The 25606-nt window shown below is 42.6% G+C and overlaps 1 protein-coding gene across 5 annotated transcripts in view; it reads right to left on the minus strand.

The window, feature by feature from the left end:
• IKZF3 (IKAROS family zinc finger 3) overlaps positions 1 to 24842 on the minus strand; it is a 34103-nt gene extending 9261 nt beyond the window's left edge. The window contains exons 1-6 of one of the 5 annotated variants that reach the window (XM_088068132.1): positions 24745 to 24842; positions 20100 to 20153; positions 18756 to 18863; positions 5399 to 5659; positions 4562 to 4729; positions 3483 to 3599 (exon numbers count right to left, since the gene is read on the minus strand). In XM_088068132.1, the coding sequence (XP_087924258.1) occupies positions 3483 to 3599; positions 4562 to 4729; positions 5399 to 5659; positions 18756 to 18863; positions 20100 to 20153; positions 24745 to 24751 (715 nt within the window). In that variant the 5' untranslated portion in view covers positions 24752 to 24842. Of the gene's footprint in view, positions 1 to 3482; positions 3600 to 4561; positions 4730 to 5398; positions 5660 to 18755; positions 18867 to 20099; positions 20154 to 24744 lie in introns of those variants that run through there. The other 4 variants (XM_005531419.3, XM_088068133.1, XM_088068134.1 and 1 more) reach the window with 4 other exon arrangements.
• Positions 24843 to 25606: the final 764 nt, after the last annotated feature.

The raw sequence follows: 25606 nt of genomic DNA on the forward strand, positions 1-25606 counted from the left end.
ACAATCCAAGAATAATATTTAGCATTTAAGAAACAGTTTTTTAATCACTCCAAATTCTCTAAAGACTTCTCAAATACAGAGAAGTAATCACGCCCTGTGTCCTTTTTCAATTATCCTCCCTCTGGATGATTCCATTGCACATGATGATTTAAATAACTAATTATCTCACTATAACATGGATCCAAAAATAAAATTCAGGCTGGACTAAGAGAAATGGTCAAGTGCTTTGCTGAAAATTACACTGAGAAAAAAACAAATAGAGAAAATCCAGAGTTCCAAATCACTGAACATACAGCAGCCTGGGATCTTGGGTTATCCTGCAAGCTCAGGGATCTGATGGCTCAGCTGCAGGGCCAGAAAGCAAAAAATCCCTCTGAGGCAGCTGTAAGAAACTCTGCAGCTCCAATAAATCCCCTTGGTTAGATCTGATCAGTGACTCTGGAATTACATGTGAAGTTGAGCTCCTAATCATGGAATTTTATTTATACACAGATGGGGTTGATCTCACCCACTTTTAAAGCTGGGTGTCCCTCTCCTGCTCAGCCAGCACCAGGGCTGAGGATGGTCTTCCCTCACCCCCCTGAGAGGTCTCTCTGCTGCTCCCAGTGCTGCTGCCTGTCTCAGTGTGCATTTCAGGTGTAATCCTGCTTGCATAAAACACTTCCAGAGGACCATTTTCCTGCCACTGTGAATTATCCCTTATGGAGGACTCTTTATGTTGTCTTGTGAGTGCTGGGTGAGGAGCCACCTCTCCAAACAGTGCTGTCCCTTGGCCATCATGAGTTCACTGTGTGGTTTGGGTTGGGAAGGATCACCCTGTACCACCTCCCTGCTGTGGGCAGGGACACTTTTCTCTAGCCCAGCTTTTTCCAAACCCTGTCCAACCTGGCCTTGAACGCTTCCAAGGATGGGACATCCATCTCTGGGCCACCATGTCATCCTGCAGCTGGAGAGAGAGCAGCTGCTGTCCCAGCCCCATGCATACACCAGCACTGAGCTGTTCCCATAGTGTGGTTTCTGCCACACCAACCAATGTGAGCAGAATTTTTAGTAGAATGTGCAGATATTGTTAGCAAAGCCCTCAAGTACAAAGCTGAAATTAGAAGCATTGCTTCCTGTAGCATCTCTGTGTGGTCACTCAGGAAGGGAGAGTGGAACTGAGCTGGGTGATTTTGCAATGAGAACAATGTGAGAGATGGTTATCAGGGACAATGCTCCAACTATATTGTTACATGAAACTTTTAGAAATATTTCCACATTTGGAACATGCAAACATAGTGCTAAAAAGCAACTAGAACGGTTACTACTGTCCTGATGCTTTTAAATATTTCAATCAGTTAGGAATGATGGCATGTAGAGTACTTTTGTATCTAAAGATGGCTCCATGAGAGCATCATAGAATTCCAAAAACCAATCATGAAATGGTTTGAGTTGGAAAGGACCTTAAAGGTCAGCCAGTTCCACCCTCCTGCCATGGACTGGGACACTTTCCACCAGACCTGGTTGAGGAGCTTGAGGGGAATCCAGAAAAACACCAAAATTCAAAGTGATGCAAAGAAGTAGGGAAAGGGTCAGTAATGGAAAGAGGATGTTTACCAAACAGAAATGCAAAGTGCTACACTTAGGGGAAAAAAAACCCAGAATGTAGCAAATGACCTCCTGAGAGTCTTTCCAGCTTTCCCTCTCCCTGGTTCTGTCACCCAACATCCTGTTGATTCCAGGGAATTGGATGGAAATGCCCCAGGAATTCCCATTTTTCATAAAATTTCCTACTTCCCTAACAACACCACAGTACATGTAAGGGTGTGAAGGTCTCCAAGGCAGGGGAGCAGCCACCTCTTGGCACACTGAGAATTTACATTCCCTGTGATCAGTTAAGGCTCCCTGCACTGCTGCAGCAAGGACTGCACCGCAGGCTTGGGGGAAGGGGGAAATGTTGCTATTCTGAAATGCGTCTAAACCATGAGAATAGTTTCTAAGCAGAAACCTGCAGCAGAAATGTTTTCCATTTTCACGGGTGGACACGTTGGGTGATTGCCATGATGTGTGTACTGTAACACAAACCACAGTTACAATGCATGAGGGTTCTCACAAAACCCAAAATTTGCTGATCAGCTGATAACCAGTTACTTTTAACTAATGCTCTAAGAAATATGTCACTTGCTAACAAAACTATAAAACTATTAAAAAACTCTATGAAACACTTTGTTAAATCATGGTTCTCTGGGAGGCTTCCTGTGTGTTTCACAAAGCCCGAAACACCAATTTACTTACTCTGCACAACGTAGGGATTCCTGTACCCAAGGTTTTCATCACATACCAATGGCTCTTCACACTGATTTTCAGGCCTGGCTTGTGATGATTCCTGCAGAATCTTTTTCTTACTGTTATTGGTAGAGTTATTAGGAGGAAATTCCTCCCTGTGAGGGTGGTGAGGCCCTGGCACAGGGTGCCAAGAGAAGCTGTGGCTGCCCCTGGATCCCTGGATGTGTCCAAAGCCAGGTTGGACAAGGCTTGGAGGAACCTGGCCTAGTGCAAAGTGTCCCTGCCCATGGCAAGGGTGGGCACTGGATGAGCTTCAAAGTCCTTTCCAACCCAAACCCTCTGTGATTCCATGTTTACATTATTTGGTATTTTATCAAGGCTGCATAGCAAAAGATGGGAGCCTGAATTCTGAAATTGTAGCCTCAGCTCTGCTTAGATCAGTCATAGAATCCTTTGGGAGGTCACAGCCATGCCCTGACTCTGAATGGGAAGAGCAATTTTTTTTCTTGACTTACTGGTGTGTTGTGAGACTCAAATCAGACAGTTCATTTTAGGATTTGAACAGTTCATGTAAAGCAGAAACAAAGATTATGGTAATTACTTTTCACCAAAGTATTTTGGAACTACAGCACTGAGATTGCCAAATGGAAAATAAGAAAAAAACATGTTTTGATATGTTTCATCTTTTCCAAAGGCAGCTCTATACTCAAAGCAGCCCTTTACCTCTCATGCCCTCTTAAGTTGATCTATCAGTGATTTTTGGGATACCACTGCCTTTTCATGCCCTGCATCCAGGCCAAACTTCTGCAAATTCTAACAGTTCTTATTCTAAAGAAAAGAAATCATCAAACACACCGAGACAGGAACAACAGTTGTCAACAACTCATCCTGTGAAATGACCCACATAACAGCATTAATGTAGGAATAATTTAACTCACTGAGCATGACCTCCAGAAATGCTGGGTACAAGGTATTTTAGATGTTTTACACAAAGTAACTGTTAAAGAAAAAGGTGACTAAAATAAAAGCATTCTCTAACTACCCGCCTGAGGGCTACCATGAACCAGCCCCTTTAGAATGCTGTAGCCCCTCAGGTTACTGAAAGGGAGTGTAGGAAAAGCTGTTCTCAGGCTGTGGGTTAACAGCTCACCAGATGCCCTTTTATAAGCCCTGTAATGTACCAAAACCCCGAAACCACTGTAATGTGATAAACTCACCAGCCTCACACATGCCAGCGTTCTGCAGGTAAGTCCGGCACCGCTCCTTGTGCTCCTCTAATGAGCTCCTCTGCTTGTAGCTCCTCCCACAAAACTCACATTTGTATGGCTTCTCCACTAGAAAAAGAAACAATAAAAGAATTAAAATAACCACAAGGGACCACTAAAACACTGTCTTGCTTGAAGCGTGATGGTTATAGCACTGTACTGGTGGGGGACAGCTCCGCACTGCTGGTCTTGATTAAATCAGAATCTCATTTATCCTTGGCAGATAAGCTCATTTTTGACTTTGATTCTTTGTGAGGTTGAACTTTTTTTCTGTACAGTGCAGTGCAGAGATAACATCTATTATTTAGAATCAAGGTTTTCTTTCTGAGCCCATGTAGAACACAGGATACAGACAAATTCAAGGGCAAGCACAACCTGGCTCCTGCAGAACTGAGGCAGCTAAGATGGACTTATATCTGACTTGATATCCAAGTCACCTCAGCTCTGTGCCTCCATTTCCCCATCTGTGAAATGGACAGAACACCCTACCAGGCTTGAGAAGAAACATCTGTTGAGCATTTTAAGAGATCCAGATGAAAGGCACTACACCACAGTCACGTGGCAATAGTCATCTGCCTGCGATTATGCTCCTGGGATTTTCCTCACAGCTCAGAATGGGATGGGAGGAAGTCCCAGCAAAGCGTATCTCACACTGTCCTCAAGTTCAGAGCTTGCTGGCACAGCCAGCTCCACTCGTATGAAAATGAGCTGACAAGGTGGTGATGAGCCAAAGGTTGGACTTGATGATCTTGGAGGTCTTTTCCAACCAAAATGATTCTGTGATTCTGTGGAAATACCATGGTGTTATTTGTGCAAGCAGGTTTGTGGGCTGTGACGTGGATTCCCATGGCCCCTCTCTCTGCACCAAGAGCAGAGCCAGTCCCGAGCTGCTTCCAGGAACACCAGTGAGTGGTCACTGCTCTGTGTTGAGCCTTTCACAGGCTGAGCAAACCTTGCTGACTGTCTTTTCCACACCGAGTGTCCCAGTGACACACATCCAAAACACATGGAGTGCCTGTGAAGTCACTTACCAGAATGTGTCCTTAAGTGACCCGTAAGCGCATCCCTCCTTTGGCAGGCATAACTGCACAGGTGACACTTAAAAGGTTTTTCCCCTGTGTGTAGTTTAATGTGGCGGAGGAGGTTTCCCTTCTGAGTAAAGGAAGCTCCGCACTGATTACACTGGAATGGCCGTTCACCTTAAAATGACATACAGAAAAGGACATTTAATGGTTACGTGGGTATCATGCTGTCCTCTGCCTTTTTGGAAGAGGAAAGAATGAGATATTGGATTGATTTCTTTCTATAGAAACACACAGAGTGTGACTTCAGTGGGAGGGAGGTGCAGCCCTGTTGTCAGAGCTGCTTGTAGCATATGTAGGACTATGGAAAGCACTGCACAGTTCTTCCACGGAAAGAAGCACTCCAAAGGAGGCTGATTCCAACAAGCCAGCAATTTTTAGAAGGGAAAAAAGTCTTATCATACTGCAGGCTGAAACTTAAGATGCTCATTGGTTTGTTGCCAAAGTATGGCACACAGGAAAATTTATACACAGACTGAAAATGGCAGCACAAAACCAAATTAACTTTTGCTTTGTGCCAGAAATACTGCATTACATAGTGCCTTTCATCCAAAATTCTTAAAATGCCTCACCAACTTGCTTTTAATAATATTCAATCCCAATAAGAAAGATGGGTAAAGTGAGGCACAGAAGAGTGAGTAACTTGATAAAGATCACATGTGGCATCAAGGATGGAACAAGGAAACCCTGATTTTGGTATCCTTTTTTTAAAATAACTAGTCAAGATTAAAAATTATCATCTTTGCAGTACTCCAGCTCTTACAAGAACAACAGAGGGATATTTACCAGTGTGGCTACGCTTATGAACCATCAAGACATTGAGGCTAATGCAGGCTAATCCACAGATATCACAATTCATCTTTCCACTAGCTGGCCTGACGTTGTCATATGAACCCGAGTGTCTTTCCAGTTTAATGCTCTCATATTCATTATATTCTCTGGGATATGTGTAAGGCAGCTCGGATTCTTCCAGGTTTTCCATAGGCTCGGAATTTAAAACACTCTCCTCTCTTTCACTGTATTCACCTTTCACTTTAATCACATCATCTGCAGGTAAAACAAAGCACAGGAATGAAAAAAGGGTAATCTTATTCACAGTGAAGTACCTTAGGGAAAAAATGCATAAAATTTTATATAAAAAGACAGTATTAATCTTTCTAAAACTTTTATTGAAATATACAGATGAAGAAATGGAGATGTAAAACTTCACTGGCCAAGTGCACTTAGTGATACAGTGAGATAACCCTTGAAAGCAATTAACCTGCCTGGTAATTACCTTTGATGGAGAATTTCCTTCTACAGATTATGAAAGTACAATACAGTACAAACATCTCCTGAGATTACTAGCCAGGATTCAAAAGAAAGCATTTTTTCACACCACTCACAATTATTTTTATAGAAATCAAGATTTCAGGTTGTTTTTGTGAATTGGAAATACAGAAAGACACAAATTAAAGAGAGTAATTATATCTTATAACTTATACCTTCTTGTGGAACCTCTGATGCTTGGAACCAGCCCCAGAAAATATGTCTGATCAGTGTAGGACTCCCATTTCTCCCATTAATAGATTCTCACTAGTTAAGCCTAATCAATAATCCTAATTTTCACTTGCAAATCACAGTTTTTATCCATAGCTCTCAGATGTGTGAGGAGCTGTTGATTATCTTGATTTACTATGTGAGTAAAACTAGCAGAGGCAGGGTAAGGGTTTCCTGATAGATAAATGTATCCCAGAAATGCCTGAAGTAATTTTGTGAGGATGTTGCAAAGAACCTGATGCCTCCTGAAGATCAGCATCCATGGCCTTCAAACAGGTTCCTGGAGCTGTAGTCAGTCCAGAGGAATCCAGAGGCATTGCCTAAATGAATGCAGCTCTGTGACAAAGGTGGATGTAACAGGCAGCTAATGATTTACTAACACAGTAAAAATGCAAGCACACTCTATAAACAGCTGATGATTCCCAGCTTAGGGTGATGAATTTCCTTTCCACAATTATCTCCAACACTACCAGCACTTCCATTAAAATCCTTAATAATTACCAGGACAATTATTTTTCTGCTCAAAGCAGACTGAGAAAGTTGGGGGTGTTCAGCCTGGAGAAGAGAAGGTTGTGTGGAGACCTCACAGCACCTTCCAGTGTCTCAAGGGGTCACAAGGCAGCCAGAAAGGGACAATTCATCATAAGCTGGAGTGACAGGACAAGAGGGGATAGCTTTAAGGTGAAAAAGGGAAAATTGAGGTCGGGTATATGGAAGAAATTCCTGGCTGTGAGGGTGGGGGGGCCCTGGCAATGTTGCCCAGAGAAGTTGTGGCTGCTCCTGGATCCCTGGGAGTATCCAAGGCCAGGGTGGATGGGGCTTGGAGCAGCCTGGGAGAGTGGGAGGTGTCCCTGCCCAGGGCAGGGGGTGAGACTGGATGGGCTTTAAGGTCCTTCCAAATGAAGCCATTCCGTGGTTCTCTGATGAGGGACAGACTAAGGTAGAAACTCAAGTCGTGCCTCAAGCTACCAAGTGAAGACAAGCGCCATGAGATGCACCACATGGCTTCCTGTTTGAAAGTCTTGTTCTCTGGCCACCTGCTCCTCCCTCCAGCCGAGGGTTAGACAGTTCAATCTGGCACTGAATCACTTGCCTTTCTCCAAAGTACAGAACATGAACTGCTGAATATGTATTAGCTCTGGTTCTGAGTAATAAACCACATCAAATGCCGAGAACAAACAATGGGTGGCAGTGAAAATGAGGTGGTGACATAAAAGCAACGTTGAAAAAGAAAGATCTGGCAACCTAAACTTTCATGAAATCAAAATTCTCAGCTACATTTTAGGGAGAAAATCACTCCTCTGTCCTAACTGGTTGTATTAAACCCTGCCAAACTGTCTGACTTTGGGCTGAGCTGTGGGAAATAAGTGGGTGATGGTTTCTTTGTCCTACACAAGACTCCACAGTAGTGTGGAAAACTCTGAGATCCCTCTTGTGCTCTCCTTGGGTGGGGATATTGATGGAAGAATGGGGTTTTCTCCCATACTGTGTGTTTTTATTCCCTATCCAGGAAAATATTTAGATTTTGCTATTGGGACTTGCAGCCCCCATCCTGGATGAGCTCAAGGGGGTTTAGGTGTTTGCTAAGAGGGTCAGAGGGAGCTCCAGATTCACCCCAAAATGGGCTGTGTTCCTTTCTGGATCCTTCACATCCCATGGATTCCTGCTTCCATAAAAACAAGGCTTCCTCTGCAGGTGCCATCTGCTGCCAACTCCATGTCCAAGGGTGAAATGAGGGTGATCTTGCTATCAAGACTCCTTCAAAATTAGTTTATACAACCATTTCCATCATTCCAAAGAAAAAAGATTGCCAGTTGCTGAAAGCAGATTTTAACACCCATCCCTTTCCCAGAAAAAAAAAAAAAAGCAGCTTTTTTGGTTGGTTGGTTGGTTGGTTGTTTTTTTCCCTCTCAAAAGGAAGCCGTTCCAAAATAATTTGCTACATCCTGCCCAGCATGGTAAAAGGAAGTACCCGGTGCAGCTGCACCTTGTTGGTGCTTTCAGAAACAATTTCAATTCCCACTTTCTACTTAACGTCTCACCTTTTGTCTGCATCACACGCTGTTGTTCAGCAGTGGAGGCCGAGCTGTGACCTCCAATGGAGGCTTCTGTGCCTTTTGCTGCTCTTTCTCACCACAGTTCTTGGCTCACAGCTCCAGAGCTGTACCAGGGTCTGTGTGGCATGGTGTGGGTGCTGGTTTGAGCCCCCCATGGCACATCCTTGGGGACTGGTACAAAATGAGAAAATCAACTTGATTCCACCGTGGAAAATAATGACCTCTGCAGTTTCCATACTGCACGTAAAGCTGGTGCTTCCTTGTAGTAACACAGGAGGATGCACCTGAGTTTTGATCAAGGCTTTTCCATCACTGCCTCTGCAAAAAATGGGGGCTGTTGAGGCTGTCCATGGCAATGTTTTCCTGTAGGTATTTAAAGGATTTCCACAGAAAAATTCATGTTCTGATGATTTGGACCAGGAGAAGGGAAGAGGCTTTTTTTAACCCAAATTTGAAGGGTTGGGATTTTTTCACCTGTTATGGTTTAGAAGCTGTTTCACCTCCTGACAGCCAGACTGGAGACAACTTTTGTGCAAAGCAGTCTGAGGAAAAAATGGCTTGGTATAGTGTGAACTAAAATTAACTGTGATTGCAGAGTCTGGAGCCACCAGATTACTTTTTCAGTCCTGACTTTTCTCTGTACTGGCATGTACAGGGAATACCATGTGATCAGGAGATTGGCAGCTGTGTGAAAGGTTTGTCTCTGTCACTTAAAAATCATATCAACATATTTTATTAGATCAGGGAGTTTCCAGGCTGGTCTGCCTTAATCAAAAGGAAGGAAGCTGTGACTTCATGTAGAATAGGGAAATTTAACTGAAGAAAAACACAATTATCCCTAAAAACACTAACAAAGTTCCCACAGTGGTAAAAATGAGTGCTATCATGTCTTCTATTAGGCAAGTAAAGAGGTTGTAAGAGAAAAAAAAGCATTCATGGAGTCCAAGCCAGGGAGCTATTTTTCTTGAGGCAGTTAATAGAGTTAATATACGCAGAGAAAAAAAGCTGCAGCTTTTACAGAACAAAGTGCTGGTGTGGTGCGTTAGGGCTGATGTACATGGTTTCATTTCCTGGGGAGATGATTACAAGATGAAAGACATACTCCAGAGTAATATTTTTGTTTCACCTGAAACACTGTAAAAACAATGGGTTCTGGAAAAAATCCAAAATAAAGATGTGGTGGCAACTTCAGACTGAGTCACCACCCAAACAGTGCTTGTGTGTGCTCTATAAAATGATAGAATCACAAAGGGTTTGTGTTGGAAGGACATTAAAGCTCATCCAGTCCCACCTCCTGCCCTGGGCAGGGACACCTTCCACTCTCCCAGGTTGGTCCAAGCCCCATCCAGCCTGGCCTTGGACACTCCCAGGGATGGGGCAGCCACAGCTGCTCTGTCCCAGAGCCTCCTCACTCTCACAAGAGGGGTTTCTCCCATGTATCCAATGAGAATTTCCCATTTTCCAGCTTAAATCCATTCCCCCTTGTCCTGTCACTCCTGTTCCTGATGCAGAGGCCCTCTCTGCTTCTTTTTAGGTCCCTTCAGATACTGGATGGCTACTCTGACATCTCCACACAACCTCTCTTCTCCAGGCTGAAAATGCAGAAATAAAAAAGTCAAGAGAGCCAAATAATTATGGCAAGTTGAAGGGTTTCTGATTCTTGGATGTTTTCTCTAGAAAGGTGTTTCAGAAGGAAAACTCCCCAAATTCTCCATTTGATCTTGGACTCTGGCATCAAACACAGAAGAGAAAACATAAGTTTTGTCCTGTTGTTAAGCAAAGTTTATCAGGAGTGATCAGAAGAGCACAAGGAATAAAACCCAGAAGCCATTAAAGACAACGGCAGGAAAGGGTGATGTAGCTCAAGTGTTTTACAAGGAGTGGGGTCATAATCGTGAAATCCTCAGCACATGCAAAAAGTCAACTGGGTAACAAAGAAACTTAATCATCTTAATGTGGCATTTTAATGATGCTGCTGATTTGCTGTGCCAATTCAGAGATAATGAGCCCCTAATGCTACAGATGTTCAGCCAGACTAAAGGAAAAAAAAAAAGGAAAAAGGAAAGCTTTTCTTGTATGCCATTTCCTAACTATCCAATTAAACAAATTGTGAAAGCATATAAATAGTTTACCAGATTTTGACAGCTGTTAATGGGATTCAGATGCCGAGGAACAAGAAGGGAGTCGATATGGGCCATATTGGAGGGTTCTTGTGACTACCTGAGTTTGACAGGTATTAACTGATGATTCATCACCGTTATCCCCACAAAACCCTACAGACACATGCCAGAGCTGCTCCCCGCCCAGATTGAGAGACTCCTGTACCTAACCCAGCCTGAGACAGAGTGGTGAAGCTGAAAAAGTCAGCGGGGTTTCCAAATTCAAGGCAGATTCCTGCATGTTTGTGAGAAACACCTCAGCGGTGCAATCAACACACTGGGGGCAAAGATAAGTCATGAATAAAAAATTTCCACATTCCTTAGTGAATAAAGAGTGTAGTACATCCCATAAAAATAATAAACCAAGGGAAAGTAATTAAAATAAACAATGCTATGCCCAAGTCTTTTTTCCTCAAACAACAAGAAGAAAACAATTACATGTATATACTGAGACTGTAATTAATGGAGAATTATAAAATGTGAAGTGACACAATAGCAATATGATTTTTTTTTTTTTAATGAGGCAACACTATAAGAGTTAAGACAACTTTTCTCCATGTTTTTCTTCTATCCCACTGCAGATATCCATCTAGGGAAGGGAAAGGATTTCAAGCCATTTTGGCCAACCTGGGTTTGTTTTCTGACTCCAGTCCTCCCTTTTTCCCAACAGCTTTTATGAGATCATTGTTTGCCAATAAAGAGAGAGCAATCACCTCACAGCAGAATTAACTTCCAGCCAGACAACAGAGACAACCACCCCATCCAGGACATAGTGACAAGAAATGCCCTTGTAGGGTGCAGACACTGGGTCTGTCCCATTCCTTGGGTCCCTTTTTGTGTCAATGTAGGCCAAAGCAGAGACTTCTGTACTAAAAATCCCAAATATTGTGTTTATTACTTGGATATATTGGCTTTGGGTTTATTTTATCTTTGTGTCTTTTGGTATTTTCTTAGTACTATTGTTCAGTAGTCACTTTAATACAAAAATCCTAGTACTTATTTTGTTTAGATACTTTATAAAGCAGACGTGAGTGGTAATTCCTAAACAACCCAATGCAGAATGCACCTGGTGGAAATTTCACTTCTAAATATAGGAGAGAAACTTTGATCATTCCCCTTTGTGGAGTGCAGACTCAATGGTAATGAGTCTCCTTGGTTTTATTGTGACTTGAAACAAAAATAGAAACAAATCAAATTGAAATGCAGCACTGAGAATTGGAAAGAAAATAAAAAAAATCAGCCAGGCATCATTTTCCAAGTGCTCAGATGTGTATTTTCTACTTCATTAATACCAGTGCCTCTCTATCATTAAAGCATAGTGTAATTTATCTCGTTGTACAATTAATTGCAAAATAACACCAGACAAACAACACACACACTTTCCAAGCTCATGTGAGTCAGGAAACTTGAATTTTGTAACTGGATCTTCAAGCATCTTACTTAAAACAGTGACTTTTCATAAAAAGATTAATATTCCTGTGGAAATCTATGATTTCACACACAGTACTTCCTCTTTATTATTATTTTCTGCCTAATCATACTCCAGTGTTTTTCTAGGATTTTAATTCAGGTTTCTGAATTATGTTGAAGTTGTACTAACAGAAATAGGGGTAAAGGAGAAATGTTCCCCAAAACTGAGAATTCCCAAAGCTGGAGTAAAACAGGACAAACTGCACAGCAACATTGTGCAGTGCTGCATTTAGAGAAGGAAATGGAATTTAACTTTATTTAACTGCATTTAAGTGCTCTTAACTGAAACTACAAACAGAATTTGGGGAAGCAGAATGACCTTCCCTGGGACAAATTGTACTAGGGGCTGGAAAACTACGGCTAGTGTATGCTGAAACTACCATGGGATTTTATTTTGATGTAAAATTTTAAAAATTGGCAATGATTTGCCTTTTTTACTCAACTTTCTACACCTCCAGTGCTGGAGGGGACCACAGAGGGAATGCCATCCCACATCCTCAGACCTCTGCAGGGCAGAGGTTCTCCAACACCTGTCCCAGATGAAATTTGTTTTAATTTTAACACCTGTTAACATTATCCTTTCAGACTTGAATATCTTTGAAGTCTCCCTCTTAGAAAAAAAACACAGAAAAAGATGAAAATGCATGAGCTCTTCCCTTCCTTTGCCGTTAAGATACCATCACCCAGAGAAAACATTTCTAAAATTACAATTCCTGAAGTCCAGCAAGGCAGATACAATCACAACCGTTAAATCAGACTTCAATGAGACAGTTAATCAGAGAACATCTGGACCCAACAGTCAGACTGAGAAAGGCCACATGTTAAATTCAGATAATCGCTGGCATTACTTATATCAAGGGACCAATCACTAATGTGACCACTCAGGCACAGTCGGCTCTGGTCAACTGTGCTTCAAATGAACTTCAAACCTGAGAAATTCAAAGTATCATTTCATTTAATCTTCGTAAATTCATCTCCAAGGAGCCTTCTTGACAATGCAATATAGTCTTGTAAGAAAAATTAAATACGGAGAGAAAATAAGATAAAATAATAGGAAGAACAGGGAAATCTGTCATAAATATCTGAGGAATTTTACCACATATAGGCTGAAGGCAGGAGCTTGGTTCAGGTGTTCTTGAACACCTTGAACGGTGCACTGATTTGATTGAACTATAAAAAAACTCCAGTAGTAAATAATCTTGACTTGAATTTTAGATTACACCTGTGTCATCTCTTACTTGAGGTTCTTTAATCAAATATTTGTAGTTTACTTTTAGCATAGCCTTCTAGAGGAGCGGGTGCATCCGCTTTGTGTTCCCTTAATAAAACTGATCTTATAGCTGTTTCCCAGCCTCGACGTTCCCAGGAGTCTGCGATTCAGACCAGCACAACAAATCCAACCCTCCCTGGAAGACCAGGATTACTCAAAGCTCCCGTCCGGGAGCACCTGCAGCTTCCAGAGCAGCTCCTGGAGGTGGAGCTCCTGCACCAGGAGAGGCAGGAGAGGAGCGCGGCTGGCGCGCACGGGCAGGTGAGCGCAGCCACCGCTGCTCCGCGGGAGTACAGCGAGTCGAGCTCCGAATTTACAAAATTCCTAACGCTCCTGCAGAGCAGGAGAAGGAAGTAAAGCCGGAACAAGAACGGGAGCGAATGCAGCGTGATGGGAGACGGTGCTGAGGACACGGCAACGCCGGCCCGGGGAGCCCCAGATGAAACAGGCACCCAGCACCCCGTGCAAACCCTGCATAGTTCAGTTAAAATTCGGTCAGTAACGAGACACAAGAGCCTTCAGTTCCAATGCTCAGGGAATTATTTGTATATATTTTAGCAAACTTCTACTCTTGCGGATCTGTTTCCCTTTCCCGATACTTTTGCAGCAGCACAAACAGTGAACCTGTACCTCCAACTCCCATTTTGTGCCAAATGAACAGCCTGGTTTGAGTGCAAAATGTGACTCATCCCCATTAACTGATTTCCTTTTCACCAATCTGTATTTCCAAAAACTGATTATTTCCTACAACAACATGTGATTTGAGTTCCCAGGGTTATTTTCTGCATCACTTGTTTTCTGCTGGGGGGAGTGGGGACGGATCACAACTCATCTGTCCTGGACTAGATTTGATTTTTATGTCAAAGGAATAAATATTTCTCTCACCTGTAATTTCAGGGAATTATTTTGTATGGATCCAAGATACACATTGTAGAACAAGTGGAAAAAAAAAAGTTTTAAAAGTTATGGAATGAAGCCCATCATCTATTGTGTAACTGTGCATCCATCCTCTTTCCAGCCCTTGTTCTGTCTGAGAGCGTCCACTGGGAGTCAGGATATCTCAAAAGTAAATTTTATTTTCTAATCACTACAATGGGTTAATTAGAATGAGAAATAGCTGCACTTTCTGATTATCTCCAGGCAATCAGAGCATCCTAGTGTCTGTGTCAGTGCTGAGTGCTCAGGATAGTCCAGCTGATGTCAATCATTTACAGGCTGGGTGACACCACCGCCCCGTTGATGTCACCGAGCGTGCCTGGCAGCATTCCTGCCGCTGACGGCAGTCTGAAGAGTTCAAACAAAGTCGAGGATCGTTTGTTGATAAGGAAAACGCAGCTTCAGTCCCAGTAGAGCCCCCAGAGAAGCCCAACCCGTTGAGCACAGGCTCCTTGTTGGGTTCAACACTACAGAAATCCCCTTGCAGTGAACTTCTGCTGATGTTGTGAGATAACCCCAAGTCCCATGAGCTCCGGGGCTCGAGCTGGGCTTGGGAGATGTAATATTCTGATAAAAAACGGCACTTCCTTTCCAGGCAGATAAGTGTATGTTCTTGCAGCACCGCTGGAACCTCGCTGAGCGCCCCAGTGAGGCTCTGTCACCTCTCCTGTCTCACTCCAGCCTTTCAACCACCCCCCTCACACACCTCAGTGCAGCAGCAATTAACATCCATAAACCACAAATGTGGCTTTTATCTCTTTTTAGCTCACAACCATGAAAGCTCGCTGACATTCATAACACCCCAAAAGTTGTCTGCCTCAACAGCTGAGAGAATTAAGACATAATTAAACATTCGTGCTTGACTGCGACTCCCAGAGGGAAGAACGCAGGTTTTTTAATTTAATTTTTAAATTAAAGATGCATCCACTTTGGCCACCAAAGGTAACAGTGTTGGGGGCACATAAAGAAACAGGGGAAATCAAGCGCTTCCCCCCTGCTCTCATTGCTTGTCTCTTTTCAGACTAGACACAGGAAGCACCATGGGAACGGTGTATTTTTATGGTTGCAGGCGAGCGTACACCATGTGCACCACAGCGTGCAGCTTCCAGTCCCTTGAGGCAAGAAAAGGGGGTTTTGTTTCTTTTTTTTCCTTCTTCCCCATCAAGCTTTTAATTACCATTTTACTATAGCCTGCTGCCTAATTGTTTGCCCGATACTTAGTGCTGATCATCATGGAAGCCTGTTTAACAGGGGGGTGGAATAGGATGAGTTGTTTCCATGGAATGGCATCTCACCTGTGTCAGGACACACATAAAAACACCATGAGCTGGTGTGTTTGCACAGGCTCAGAGAAGTACAAATACGGGACTGTTTGCTGGAAAAGTGGAATTTTTTAATACCAAATGAGCCCCAGTGATGGTGTTTCAGCCCTATACATTAATTTTGTGCTTTTATGAATTGCATGTAAGCTTTTAAAAGGATCCCAGTGCCACTTTCAGCATAAAAGGCTCCACCAAACCAAATCAGACAACATCTAGATTTAAGCATGTCCAGCTCCTGCTCAAAGCCTCAGAATAATTTCCCACAACATACTCACAGTGTCACCCATGAATAATGCAAGAGTCACAAAAACATGTAGTCCAAGAAACTAGTCCTACTCACTATGGATGGCTGACAAGACATGGAAAAACCAGACATAACTGTGCTGTAGAAAAACATGTTACAGACATACTAAGGCAGTGGAAAGCAGGTTATCGAAGGCCTGATCTCTCTCCATGAGTCAGTGGCCTCATGTTCCCATGATGGCCTTCAGCAGATGGAACAAACCCCGGGGGCACGGATCATGCGGGGGTTCAGGAGAGAAAAGGAGAGGTTTCTGTGTCACAGGCTGTCATCAGCGATGAATTGGGAAGGTGCTGGAGTGGAATTGCTCACTCACAAACATGATTAACATTTATGAGAACCACATAAACATTTTTCATTATTTCTATTTAAATTTGATATAAAATGAGGGGATTAGTGATCATATCAACATGCCAAATAAAGAAATGGAGGGTTGTTTTTTTTTTATTAACCAATAGGTTTTTCAGGTGTAGGCAGGACATAATCCTTTTCCCAAAAGCCATCACCAATACTGATGATATTTCTATTCTGTGATCCTGGAGAATATTATATATTCATTTTTGCCGGGGTTAGTGATCCCCAAAAGATAATCCTCCCACCAGGACAGCACTGTCAGAATGTGGTTTCATTTATAGAAGTCAGACAGTAGTTAGTGACCCACGAGGACTTCTCAGGGACTAACAGAGCTGCTGCTATTTTATAGAGGGCATGACATGAAAGCTGAGATTATTTGTGAATTTCAGTCTCCAACAGCAACTGAACTGGTGTTGTTGGGAGGAAATTTAAGTGCACCTACTGATCATTGCACGGCCTGGAGTACTAGCACAGCATGCTTAAATATTTAAGATTTATTGTGCTTCCGGTATCAGAGTGACTGCTGAGAACAGTGTGTAAAGCACTGAAGCAAACACAATGTATATTTTATTTTGTGCCATTTTACATGGAGATGATGGAGGTACCTTTTTTGTGCATTTGAAGCAGCTTTCTCCTTGCAGTCATGGCTTTATTCCTACAGTGAGCAGCAAGGAACGGGGCACTGTGGTACTGAAGGTTCATACTCACTTTATAATGAATGAGCTCTAATGGTAAGGGAGGCTGCTGGAGGGTAATGATGTTTTATTGATATTTATAGCATTGTCTTTGAGATGTAAATTTTCAGTGTTTGCATTCCAGAACAAATGGTAAAGAGACTTTTAGAGATCATCAGCAATATAAAATATGAATGGTAAGAGCAGTACCGACACAATCTCTCAAGTGTCCAAGTTGTTCCTGACTTAAATGTATGGAAAACGGGGTGAGAAATGGTACTGCAGGCACAGGGCAGAGAGAAAACAGGAAAAGAACTGGCTTCATGCCTGGATGCTGCATACGAGCAGTACGGACATGGCTTCTGGAATGGGAAGCTGGGAAGAAGCTACAGGAACTCCTCTCAGGAGGTCAATACTAAGGTGTTTGGGAAAGAAACCCTGTCCTGGCTTCCTGCACCCACAGCTCTGTGAGCAGGAGGAGTGAAGGGCTGGGACACTGGGAAAGCACAGGGAGAAGTGAGCTAGTGAGAGTGGAATTGGTGCAAGGGGTGGACAAACAGCTGGAGCATGGCTGTGAATATTTTATGTCCTGTGGGATCTGAGAGATCAGCTGCCTCAGATGTAGAAAATGCTCAAGTCTTCCATATTCTGTCTATTCTATTAAACTTCTGTATTTAGGGTAAGCAGAGCAGAACTCACCTGCCCAAGGCAGGCTCTATATTGCAGATATCTATAATGAGCTAATCTCAACTGCAGAATCCTGCTAAGCAGCAATTGCTCTGGGGACACAAAGCTTTTCATCTTAATCCAGACACCCAAATTTGGTCGGAAAAACAGTGTGGTATCTCTCCATAAATTGTCCAGAAAGGCCAGACACCAGGAGAGTTCCACATACTGCCACTGTAGATCCTTGAGTGAGATTCATCTCACAGCTCCCTAGAGTGTTTTATATTTGCTTGCAATTTGTTAACCAATAAAAACATTTGGTCTTTAATAATGCAGAAGTATAACCTCTTCAAAATAATCACATTAATGTTAGAGGGAACAACCAAAGCTACTTGCACAGCCAAAACACATAAATTCTTTAGTGATTTACTTGATTCATGTGATACAAACTCTACCTCAAACTCCTACCCAAAGCCACAGCCGTAATTTCCCTTGGTGCTGCTGCACTGCCACGGACCTGTGGCACAGAAAGGCCCTGTGAAACTGGTAACACCATGCGTGCTGTCCCCAGGACACGTGCCCTACATCCTCTACCAGGCACACTCCTCACTGGCTGTGGCTGAGGCCCCTGGCACAGATGAACACTCTCAGATCACGGGCAGGAACTGTTGTTAATGCTGAGATTTCAGTTTAGGAGCTTCTACAGAAGAATCTCAACATCTATGCCACAGACATACAAACCCCTGAGCTCTGAGGGCTGTAAGATTGCCAAGTTTCAGGAGCTGTTATCTTCTGTCTATAAATGAAGAGGGCCTGCTGTTTTTTAAAGACAGTACATATTACTTTACTATTTTAATTGATCCTTATGTTTTCTCTCAGACCTGTAGGAAAAGTATTTTCTTCAACAATAATCATGGAAAACTGACCAACCTCCCCTTCACCCACAGTTTAAAGTACAGCATTTCTGCTACAGTTTTAAATTTTACAGGTCTGAGTGTTCCAGTTTGAGGTAACTTGTTCTTTCTTTCAAAAAAATTAATAAATTATCAAGTTATTTTTTAGGTATGAAAGTACTTAGCAGCACTAATAAAAATTGCAGTCCTAACAGGGGATTTACCTATGCAAACTGCTCTTAGGAACTTGCTACCACACACATTAAAGGCTCACCAGATGTACTTGCTCTTTTTTCTTCCCGTCCATATTTCATAGATCTGGTGAAACTGACCTTGATAAAATGCACGTGAGGTAATGGAAAAATGTTGCTCCTCCTTAGAGTGTGTTGAAATGCTCCAGATTAATTGTATTGCTATTCCTTGTAAAAGCACAGTCTCATAGCATAATCAGATTAATAAAAAGACAAAATACAACTATTATTTATCAAAACTCCAACTCTACCTCCTGCTTCTTCATTAGACTGATTGTGTTCCTTCATATCTTCCACATTATCCATGCGTTCCATTTCCTCGGATTTGTTCAGATTACAGTCTGTCAAATCCTCTTGTTCTTCTGGGAAAAAAAAAAGAAAGACAAAAAATAATTAACTATTTATTCTCCAAGAATATTTCCAGGGGATTCCCTCAAAGAAAGCACCTGCACACTCCCAGGACTGCTAGCAGTACCTAAAGTGTTATTTCTACAGATGCACTGGTTGTACTTTGGAGAATGATTTTACTTCCCAAAATCCTACACAAACTCTCACACACACCTGGAACCCATTTTCAGCTTTTGCTCAGATCTAAATATTCTGGAGGCTGTTCTAAATGACAGCAGGAATAAAATCCAGTATATCTAACTCTATCATAAGAGCTCTGACAACTGCTGTGAACAGGGATGGAGCTCCTTGGAGCAAGGCAAAAGAATCACAGCTCCACTTTGTTCTTTTGGGCAAAATATTAATAATTCTGGCCTAAGGCCAGAAAACTGCTCAAGCACATGTAATCAAGGCCTCTTTGAACCCACTTGCACTTCTCTGCTTATTCCACGTGTGTATTTTTAAATATCAACATTATCATGCAGATCAGCATCCCAGAGATCCCGGCCTCTCTCCTCAGAAATAAAGACACATTTTTAACTGTAGTGAAATTTATTCAGGCGAAGTGTTTCAAATAAAGCCACTTTCATTAACCCCGTGATTCAAACTAACTCCATATTATGTCTGTTTCTGTAAATTTCAGATCAATATTTCATTAAAAGAACAGACAGTATTTTCTTCCAAATATTATGGGAATTTTTAAAATTTACAGTAATACTATGAAATTGCTGGTAAATTCTTTAACCTACTGACAGCTGAATGGTAACACCCCCAATCCTTCTCAAGCTAAATATTACATTGCAGCTGAAAAGAGGCTCGACTTTTTGATTAACAAGAAAGTGAAACACTTGTCAAACTCACTCAGGAGGTTTGTTTTCATATTTTCAGAAATGCAGTCAACCAAGAGAATTGTATTATTCTTGCTTCCCTAATCAAAACTTTCAGCTTTCTCCTGAAAATCTTTCCTTTCATTCTATACAGTCTTTTTTTCCCACTTCACTATAATTTTCCAATGTTATATTGAACTTCCACGGTTTTATTTCATCTCTAAAATTTACTATTTTTGCCTTTAATGCCCCTCTTTGTACTTTTGACTCTGTTATTCAGTGTCCTGAGACTCTAAACCAGCTGCAATTAATTTCTTTTTCTCCATTTAAATGTAAAATTGTCAAGAGAGAGTGGAAGAACACAACTGAACAGTACAGTACCTGCAGCTAGGGGCTGTTCCTGAGGGTTACTGAGGTCCATCCTGGGCTGTGAATCTGCGAAAGACAGAAAAGCAGCCTGAGGTGTCTGATATTTAGAACAGTTTGCTATACAGTTGTTACAACCTTATAAATTCCTGTTTTCTTGGCTGAAAGTAAAATTGAAAAATAAAACATATCAAAGAAATAAAAACCAAATTAGTAGCATGCTTCACTTCTTTATATCCTGAGCATGTCCCTTCTTTATGTCCTGGCCTGTGCCCAGAAAAGGGATTAAGTATGGTTTTCTAACTTCAAAAATTGTAGAACAGAGTACCTTATGCTTTTAATTTACTCATTGAGTACCCTGCGAGCACAGTGCAGCCGTAGTAACTCTGTAGGAAGTTAATTTCTCTAAAGCACAAAGATATTTTACATTCCTTTTCCAATACAAAGGGAAACCCCCATTAACTTCACAAGATCTACTTGGTTTTCATGGGAATGCAAGTATAATTCCCGCTGAGAAATTCCAAAAGGGATCAAATGCTAGGAATTTTAAAAATTTTTCGGAGGACTACCCTTGAGGCCTGGTTTCCCAGCGTGCAGGGGCTCAGCAGAGCTCTGAAGCCAACACAAGCTGCAGGTATTCTCATTGCCCACTCCAGTGGCCAAAGTTCAGCTGTTGAGTTGAACTGGAGGCACAGACCTGAGCTGTCCCGTTCTGTCTTTACTCAAGGCCTCCCTTTCTTGAGATTTCATTGTTAGGAGACTGAACTCTTAACACAGTTTTCCTGCTTCCTTCCTCCTTTCTTTCTGGTAGCTTTTTCCCTCTCTTTATTTTTTACATGCCATAAAATCTTTTATCAGCTTTGAACCTAAAAAATAATTGTTTCTGGACTGGGAAAAGTTCTTCCTGGCAGTTACATAACAGAAACACCCAGGCAGCGGGCACGAGGTGCTAACCACGGGTGACATTTACCCCATAATTATCTGTCTTTACCTCCTCTGCATATGGAACTTTTTTGTGGTCTCTGCAACGTTAAAATATAAAGCTCTGGTAACTCTCCAACGAGGCAGCCTGGTATCAGAAGAGGTACTCCAAAAAAACTGCATGAATAAAGGGGGGGATAATGTGTGCAACAAAATAAAGGCCTTGCATCATAAAGATAGTCACAGAATTAAATGACAAAAAGTTCAGATATTTACTGAATCAATATTTTGAAATATATAAGAAAGATCAAGGAACTGTATAGTTATAGCCCTTAATTTCTCATTCACATTCCATGATGCCAGAAAAATTGAGGTACAAAGAGGCAAATGGACCCATTTATACAGGAAATAATGATGAGAAAACAACAGTAAATTCTGGGTAAATGAACAAACTCTATACCGCAGTAAGTTGTCTAGAGAAGCTGTGGCTGTCCCATCCATGGAAGTCTTCAAGGCCAGGCTGGATGGAACTTGGAGCAACCTGGGGGAGTGGAAGGTGTCCCTGCCCGTGGCAGGGGGTGGAACTGGATGAGCTTTAATGCTCTTCCAAGCCAAAACATTCTGTGATTCCACAAATACAGACACTTAAATTACACAAACCCTTGTAATTCTGCACATAATTAAATTAAATCTCCCTTATTCTGCAACACTTGGTTTTGGTTTTAATTACATTCAGAATCCCTGCACAGTTGCTCCATTTTGATGATGGGGGTCAAAGCCCCAGGTTGAAGCCCCAAGGTGCCGTTGAAACCTCGGCAGCAATCCTGATTCCCCTGAGCCCCCAGGAGGTCATGGAAGAAAGAACTAGAACCCCTGCATGACTGCTTGAATTCCAATGATTCTACATGTATTCCTGGATAACTATATATTTTTAGAAACCATTGGATTCCTCAGGTTTCCCTGGCAGGACAACTTGCTGGAGAACAGCACTGCTCAAACCCCGTGAGAACCGAGCAGGACCTGCTCAGACTCCTCAGAAATTCATCTCCTTCCTGCTGAGATGGAATCTGTGAATTTATTCATCTTTTGTTGAACACAACAGTTTCATGCCCATGATGGCTGCTGGGCAGGACAACCCTTTGGAAGAGATAAGAACGACACACCGTAGAAGGTTTCTCTTCTTGCTTGAGAAACATCCTGGTCTTTGTCTCACTTTCAAGCCTCCAACCTCCCTGCACCAGCATCTGGTTTCTTTACAGCATCAGTCTCCAGCAACTTCTTAGAGCCTTAGTGGTCTCTTAATTTTTAATATAATAATATTCATTAAAATATTTATTATAATATTCTATTTAATATGATAATATTTAATATTAACCTCAGGTCTCTTTCCTGACTATCCTAAGCCAGATTCTTCATGGTAACAGGAGAGCATGTGGGTAGATTCTACACCAGTAAGGCCATTTTTCTACTAAAATTTCAGAAAAATGCAAGGCAGGAAATCACTTACAGAACACGTTCGTCTTCCCAAGATTCAAAGAACTCCACTGGCTGGGGTGCATGGGAAGAGGACGCCTGTCTCTGTGTGCTGCAGCTGAGGCACAATGTGCATTTACAAAGCAGAACTAAAATTCATGTGCTTTCGAAACCAATCCTTGGCTATCCTGTGTTCTATGCCAATAGGCAAAGGGAGCCAAAATATTCAAATAGCTTGCTAAAAAAGTGCTGTGGTATTTTAGTATGCAACACTATTCATACTTTATCCTGGCATTTGACCAGAACAGCCAACCAGAAATTGAACAGCCCTAAAATGGATATTTTTCAAATCACGGATGACCCTGATTACTTTCTGTCCTTAATACAGAATGGGAGGTATATCTTGAATTATTATCATTTCACCTGTTTGTCCCCAAAATGAAACCAGAATGTTGCCTTTTTCCTGCCAGATGCACTTTTCAGCCCAACAGCACAGGGAAGGGGACGCCTTTGAAAGTCCCATTTGCTCTTAGTCCTTCCATCACAGTATGTGGAGCAGAAACAGCCAGTTTCCTTCTCTGAAGTCAGTGCCTTCACTACGTACACTACTCCACTTCTTCCACCCTAACAAGTTTTTCACCTTGAACCCACACTCGGCCATTAAGGAGAGAAATTCTAGCTGATGTCTCCACTGGATATATTTCTCCAGCATCCACAGCATCCATGGCTTTCTGAAGAAGGCACCTGGGCCAAGTAAACTCTGACACTTTGCTGCTCTTAAGCACCATGCGATGCGTGAAACGTCACGGGCATTTTAAGTGCACGTGTCATTTTGGGAAGAAATCCTGACCAGCAGTGTATAACTAAGGAGATTTTTCTCGTATTGGTGCATACAACCTTCTAAACTCAGCAGAATAATTCAGTGATTCAATATGATTCAATATCCTGAATAACCCAAGTAAAGAGTCCCACTAAAATCATCAAAATCCGACTCCTGATCTAACCTGTTGATCCCAGCCCAGAACCTGGAGCTGACAGCTCCAGCTGGACAGTTCTTTCGGTAGTTGCAAAACCAAACCAGTCACAGAGAGATACAATCAAGTTAACGACAAATTTTGGTTCAAACATCCATTTTTGCCAGGGCCTGTCTGCTGCTCTGTGACCCTACCAAACCTCCACACACACTGGGTGTGGAAAATCCAAGTCAGCCATGTTAGCCCTCTGTTCTCAGGGTACCAAGATTTGCCCAAGACCCACAGAAACACTCCTGGAAGTTGCTGTATCCAGGGATAACGCATTACAACACTGTTGCACTAACTTCATCCCCAGTGCAACAACCATAGGAATGCTAATGGATCCTCATCATCGTGAAGTACAGACGGATCATTTCCATCTTCACTTTGAGCACGCAAGAAATAAGAATACCAAAGAAAGGACTTCTTAGATAACCTCAGTTATAGTGAAACCCTGTTATTTTCTAATGGCAGACTTTCCACTCCCAAAAAGACAGTGATCCCAACCTGATCAAGAAAATGAAGCTGAGTGTTTAAGTGCTGAAGAGTCCTCAAACCCATTCTTTCAAATCATTAGTTACTTCTCTCAAACAGCAGCTTTCTCGATTCAGTCAGATTCAATGAGTGATTATTTACAGGTAAACAGTTAAAAAGCCTTCAGCAAAGGAAAATGCATTTTAAAATAGGTATCTGCAGCTAACTTAAAATAATCAACAGCCTCAAGTCATTGAGACAGAGCAGAATCTAAACAGGAGCCCTTAAAGTACTGAGTTGAAGTAAGAATCTCCACCTTTGAAATAAGAAACCAAGTGATGCTTTGCAAAGCTTCTTTGCCAGGATGTTGAAAACACTAGAAATATTGCTTTTCTATGACAGGTAATTATTCCAGAACCCAATATTAACTCCCAGATTGGTTTTTGCTGGCTCTGAATATTACGGGCACATTTTACAGGTGAAAAGAGAGAAGACATCCCTGAATTCGTTAAACCCCAGAATACGAACAACAGATAAAGCGTGCTCTAAACCCCGGCTTTATCACGCGCTCTGTGGTATCTCTGAAATTAATCAGAGAGGGTGCAAAAAGCCCCGTTCGTTTCCCGTTTAATTGCTACACACGATTCGATTTCTTTTCCAGAGCCTGCGATCTGTTTGCAGCAAGCGCTGAAGAAGCGGCTGAAAGCCCCCGGGGGATAGAGCCTCTGCGGGCCCTGACGGGGCAGAGGGTCCGAGGTAAGAGCGGGGTCGTTTCTCACCTTCCATGCTCCGTTCGCGGGTCCCAGCTCCACCTGCCCGCCCGGGCTCGGGACTGGCAGCGGAGCGCACCGGCCTCGCCTCCCGCCCGTCACCGTGACATCCGGCTCGGCGCTCGGCGGGCGGAGAGCGGCGCCGGGTGGCGGGGAGAGGAGCCGACCCGGTCCCGGTCCCGGTCCCGGTCCCGGGTCCGGACTTGCCTGCCTTGGAGCCGCTGCTGATGCCGTTCGCAGGGGACTCCCGCCCCTCGGGAGGGGCAGGGGGGCTGAGGACACAGCGCCTGTTCTGGGGGGTTGGGGAAGCCCCTCGCCACTTTAGTCCCCAGAACGGGCACACCTCGAACTGTGTGTTAAAGTTAAATGGCTGAGATAATAGTAAACAGAGCTTAGGTTGAGATGGTTTTCTTAAGAAAACAATGTCGCTATTTAGCAGAAAATCAAAGTACAAAGTTCTTCAATAAAATAAAGCAAATATGAATTTCAAAGTCGTCTAGTACAGACTCCGAAAAGAGGCGCATTCCACACCGGGCCGAACAGGGCTTTGAGAGACCTGACCAGGTGCAGAAATTCCTGCTGAGGCAGGGGGCAGCAGTAGGTGACATTTAGAGGTCAGTTCAGGCCCAAAACCAGTTAATGAAGCAAGAAGTGAAATTGGGATCTGAGCTCATCACTTGGATCTAAACCCAAAGGCAGCAAGAGCAAATTATCATAGATCAGGAGCAGGATAACAGCATGGAAACATGATTCTCCTACTCACTTCCTGTGTGGTGCCAACGGCTGCTTCTTATGCTGTTGCTTTTCCATTGCTTGGAAAAATATTCTAGAAATAATTTTTTTTTAAAAAAAGTGTTATAATCAAGCAATT

This window comes from Pseudopodoces humilis, chromosome 29, assembly GCF_049639895.1.
Source record: "Pseudopodoces humilis isolate 2021_Gansu_Grassland_sample_001 chromosome 29, ASM4963989v1, whole genome shotgun sequence".
Taxonomy (NCBI): Eukaryota; Metazoa; Chordata; class Aves; order Passeriformes; family Paridae; genus Pseudopodoces; species Pseudopodoces humilis.